Source organism: Cantharellus anzutake (assembly GCF_015039405.1).
Source record: "Cantharellus anzutake strain C23 chromosome Unknown EI90scaffold_84, whole genome shotgun sequence".
NCBI lineage: Eukaryota > Fungi > Basidiomycota > Agaricomycetes > Cantharellales > Hydnaceae > Cantharellus > Cantharellus anzutake.
In genome coordinates this window covers 79,298-84,674 of record NW_024067034.1, presented here as the reverse complement: position 1 = coordinate 84,674, position 5,377 = coordinate 79,298, and the positions used below count along the sequence as shown (strand labels likewise).

The 5,377-nt window shown below is 50.2% G+C and overlaps 1 protein-coding gene across 1 annotated transcript; it reads right to left on the bottom strand.

Moving 5' to 3' along the window:
- Positions 1–3,835: 3,835 nt before the first annotated feature.
- On the bottom strand, positions 3,836–5,086 carry EI90DRAFT_3081140 (uncharacterized protein). Its single transcript, XM_039061935.1, has 3 exons — positions 4,395–5,086; positions 3,928–4,295; positions 3,836–3,855 (listed from the first exon to the last, which is right to left on the bottom strand). Exons 1-2 carry the CDS (start codon positions 5,041–5,043, stop codon positions 3,928–3,930), a joined length of 1,017 nt encoding a protein of 338 aa, XP_038910245.1. The 5' UTR covers positions 5,044–5,086; the 3' UTR covers positions 3,836–3,855.
- Positions 5,087–5,377: the final 291 nt, after the last annotated feature.

The following is a 5,377-nucleotide window of genomic DNA, read 5'->3' as shown; positions in this document are numbered from 1 at the left end:
GTAGATTGTGCCCCGGATAGGGCTGGTTACACCTGAGGCTGTGGACCATAGGGGAGGGTCATGGGGACCCAGGAGTCGTCCCCTGACACTCAGGTGCTGGGTTGGGCACTGACTCAAATGGGGTCTGGGCCATTACCTTGGCCTCATTGCCCAATGAATTGCTGTCAACTTCGCTCAGCATTTGTTCCCAGTGGTATCAACAGCATTTCACTGGTGTTGAGGACTGTAGGTCTGCCCAGTCTGCCATGAAACTCTCAAACAGGGGTTCGTCTGACTCTTCCCTATCAAACAATATGTGGGAGCTATACAGTGACATGGCAGGACCAGCCACTGGAGGGCAGGTCTGGGAATGGGTCATAAGTTTTTGGGACATGGTATTATTCATCAAGAATGAGAGGAGTTCGAAAATATTGTCACGGGTTGTGTCAGGGGCATTGTAACCAGGCCCAAGGAGCACTCAGGTCTGACAAGAACGTTGGGGACTAGTGCTGGGATAGGGTCGGTGATGGGGGGTGGCAATGTGCCATGGTCCTGGTGCTGTGTCAGGGGACGACCCAGGTCCCCATGACCCCTCTCTATGTGTCAGGGACATGTCTGGGGTTGAGGGGGCCCAGATGTAACACCCAGCACTGAGGCCTTTGCAGGGTGTGGAGTGGGGGTGCATACTGATGCAGGACAATGGTCCCTGGCCACTTAGACTGAAGTGGGAATAGTGAGAAGAAGGTTACTTCTTTGGTTCCCACCCCAGGTACATTTATATACATGTGGCTTGGGTCACATGAGGTCTGCCATGTCACCCTGCATACAGCTGCAGTCACCTGGGTGTCCCCATGGGGGATCCTGAGGGTGTGTGCTGGGTTGCACCATGAAGCCATCTGGGTCATCTGGGGCTAGGTGTGTCATGCACACATCGTGGGTGGGTCAATAGTACATAGATATAGAGAAAGGTCGTCCATGTAGATAGAAATAGAAGAAAGAATAAGAGGAAGGAAGAATAAGAAATAAAGAACAGTGATAAAGGATGAGGAATAAAGATAAGTGGGATACTGGGTGAGGGCGGGTGGAGCCAGGTTGGGTGGGTGTGCCCTGACATCACCCCCTCCTTAAGCTGCTTTGCCTTGAAGTGGCCAGGGGGTTCATCCTCTCCCTTCCTGGGGCATGGGGGTGTGATTGGTGGAACTTCTTGATCTGGTCATGGGCATGGACTAGTTGGTCTCAAGGGAGCCATTCATTTTCTGAGTTTGGCCAGCCAGCAAACTTTACTAAATACCAGAGCTTTCAGTGTAACCACTTAGAGTCCAGTATTTTCCCCACTTCATATTCCTCCTCTCCAGCTATGAGTTCTGGGCCCAGGCAGGGGTCAGGGGGTCATTCTGCAATCTTGTCCAGGCGGTGGGGTCTTATGTTTGTTGCAAGTGGGCTAGGGATCTAACCCCCTAAATGCAAGCAAATTTGTGGGAAGGGAGTCTAGGATGTCCTTAGCTTGTCCTAGGTTCAGTCTGGGTGCTAACAAAACAAAAACAATCACAAAGAATTATGTACCCCTGGTCCATCTTGGACAATCATCAGGGATTCCTTATAATACTCAAGGAGTCAAGCTTAGGGTTTTTTATCTCTCAGCGCTACAGTCTCTTTTGTAGTCAAAAGGGAGGTCCTCTTTCCATTCCTATGTGTACAGGGTGTCATATCCCAGATCTTCCACCTCCCTCTGCCCTATTCCTATATGACTCCTATGACTTCCACCAGCCCCTCCCAATCTCTCTCTGCTACCTCCAGTCGATGCCAACAGCCCTAGGACTACTTCCTTCTTTGACTCTCTCCTGCTCTGCCTCCCATCTACATCCACATCACCTCTGGACCTCTGCTACCACACCTCCACCTCCTCAGACCCCTTGTTCAAAGGAGATGGACCTGCTTGTTGTTGGTAAACCTCAACTTGCTTATCCACCCTCCTTCTTACTTCCGGTCTCTGCACCTCCAGTACCTCCCCATTCCTACCTGACCTCCAGTCTTGATAATCTTTATTGTTTTATCATTTGATATTTTCTATAACCCTAATCTACAACTTCCGGGCTCTGGACCTTTCCGGACATCTTTCTCTGTAGTCCCCTGCTTATTCTTAGATGGTTCCAGACCTTGCCATTCAGTTGGCTTTTAAGACTCCCACTCCACAAACCTCAGACGTAATTCAGGCTTTTCACCTAATCCTAATTTGTCCTGTGGATTCTTTTCTATTTACTTCCCCTTCCCCTTGGTAACCTTTGTTTACCTTCGGATCCAAATTGTTCTACTATATGTACACATGTACCCCTCCAGTAAAATAGTTCCCCCAGTTATAATATAAACAGTCTTCAGCCCTCAAATCCAAAACCTCTTCCAGGACGTCTATCGCATCCCACTTGTCTGCTTCTCTACCCTGAACCAAGAGCTGAGTACAGGCACATCTAAAGACGCCTTGGTATAAAACCCAAAAAGAATCACATGATGAATGATTGACCCTCGCTAACGCCTCCATCGTTAAGTAGTGAGGAGGGGCCTCCAGCCCCTTCCTGCTGGTGGCCTTGGTTCCTCCATCGCCAGCTCCCCCAACAAATTGGGGACAACAAGAATGTAATGGGTGCAGCACTCTGTTCCGAGTTGCTGAAGCCGAGTCCCTTCAACACCCTGTCACCCTTGGAGCTCCACTGTCAGAGACTGGGAATATTGTCGGAGTCGGAAGTACTGTCAGAGTCGGAGCACTGTCAGAAGGTGGATAGAAGGCGGATTGGGTTCTGTCTGAGTTGAGGTCGGAGGTGATGCAGAGGTCTGTTGGAGCACACATGCAGATATGCAGGCGGAAATATGCGGTGCATCCAGAAGTGCTGTTCAAGGTTAGCAGAGTGGGATCGCAGCCTCAGCGACTCAGGTGGAGCGCTGTGCCCTGAGCTTGACGTTTGGGGGAGATCCCATATTTATGGATTGACACTCACAGTGGACTTCAAACAAGACTTGTGGGCAGAGTGGACCTGTAGGAGGAGCGTGGACTCCGCGAGCATGGACTCAGAGGGGGGAAGCCCCCTTTGCAGAAGGAGAGACTCAGACCAGACAGGGGGGGTACTCTAGTTGATTTCAGACTGAGGTCCCTGAAAGTATTTACAAGGTATAAGTAGATAAGAGAAATCAAAAGAGGGACCAGTCAGTCTGGTGCAGAAATAAGCGGAAATGAGCGGGGACTTGTCAAACTAAACCAAGGACAAGAACCTGGGAAATGGGAGGCAAGGAATGACCAAAGTCAAAGTGGATCAAGTACCAATATTGACAGATTAAATGAATGAATAGGAAAGTGCAATAGCACACAGATCAAATGCCAATATTGGGGTGAACATAATAGGCACTCGGCAAGGAATGAATGTTATGTTGCCAAGTGACAAAAATGGCCAGAGGACAAAAGTGGAGGTCAGCACGTGGTGTAATGGGTCTATCCAACTAGACTCACAACAGGAAAGAGGGGGGATAAGGATCTCACTGAGGGTCAGGTCAATGGTGGTATATTGGTCCTCTAGAGTGTGGTGTTGATAACTCTCTACCAAACTGTACAGTGGGTCACGGAAGAGTCCGATAGACAAAATAGGAAAGAATATCACATGACAATAAGAAAATGGGAACATCGGCCTCTGGACATCGGAAATGGAATCAGAAAAATAAGGAAAAATAGGAAAGTGTGTAAGGAGTGTGAGGGGATATAGGCTACATGTGATGGATGTGAGGTGCTTGCTGAGGGTAGTAGAATCGCGGGATTTGGCTCATTTATGGTACACCGGCAAATCCCCGTGACATACAGGCCTAGCTCTTAATCGTGGTCCCTCACGATATCCTCCAATCATCCTAACAGATTGCCTAAAGGTCGTTGCCACATCAGATGATCATGCATCGGTCTCCTGGTCACGACTAGTCAACTAGGACACTTGGATCTATGGGAGCATCCTTTGGACTCATCGTCATCGCCGTCGTCGCCTCTTCTAGGTCGCAGGGAAGCTTGTCCAGCAGCGCTGCTGAAGTAGGTCTCAGCCCTTCGGGCATGTGGCACCGACACTTCGGTTCTAAGCCCAGCCGAGGCTTGGAGTGGCTCATACATGCGCTCGAGCGATAGGGAGGCCTGGACTCTTTATCTGTGACCTCTCGGCTCGCTGATGGCATCTTGTCTAAAACACGCCTGCGATCTTTGTCAACCATTCCAGGCCACAAAACCTGTTCCAGGGCGCCAACTTGGCTGCTGATGTCTCGATCCGATCTGTTCTGACTATCCTGGACTTCATCTGGCATCATTGCCTCGCCAGCTGAATTTATAGGCACAGGTATGGTCGCGCTCGCCAAGTCTCCGAGTCCAAATCCGACATCCAGCAACTTCGCATCACCTCGATCTCTGCTTTCTGAGGCATCTGTCACCTCTTGGAGAACCAACGGTCGTATAGGAGGATTAGGAACAACAGTATGTTTTGTTTTCACTCCCATCGCTGACTCGTGTGGGCCGTCACTGATTTCACTCACTTCGGCACAAAACTCCGTACTCGACATGCAAACGACTCCCGACTCGACCCCGGACTCCCAGGTTCGAGTTGGACGCTTGTCGTTCACGGCAATCTCACGATCCAAGGCCGGAACTCGCGTGGCCTCAACAGCTCCCTCATCTGGAACTTCGCTAATGAGCTCGTCGCTGAGGCCAGGAGGCCTCAGCTCTTTGACCTCGTGCTCTCGTGCCCATGGAATCTCAATATGCATGTTCGGTCTTCCTGGATGAAGATCCTTTGACTGGCAGCAAAACTCTAATGCGTGGTCAACACTCGCGTCTCCGACCTTCAAAGCCATCATGTATTCAACATAGTCTGTAATCGCGCTTGGATCGAGGCCGTGAGGCCTAAGCTCTTTAAACTCGACGTCTGGCTCGCTTAACTCGGATGCCATGTCTGTGGTCTCTCTGACAACTACAGTATCTCCTTGAACGATGGGAGAGCGCTCTAGCATTTCTAGCGGGCGTGGTTCAACCTGGAACTCGGCCACTGACATGTAATCGACCACTTGAGTCAATTCGGACTCGCATGCTCGGGCCATCAGCATCAACTGCGGTGTCGTCGGATTCATATCCAGAATCCCAAGTGAAATCTTCGGTTGAGTCAGTGATTTTGAACACATCCCTGAAGTACTCTGTGTCGTAGTAAGGCACTTCAGACTCGTCACAACTATGCACCAGACTTTCATCGCGATCGAGAGTAACAATGGTATGCCCTTCACTGGCATGCTGTTCAACTAATCGGCATGTCTTGGGACTTCCTTCATTGTGAACAGTCTCGGCTAACCCATGGGGGAACTCGTCACCATAGCGCGCGGGACTCAATGCTTC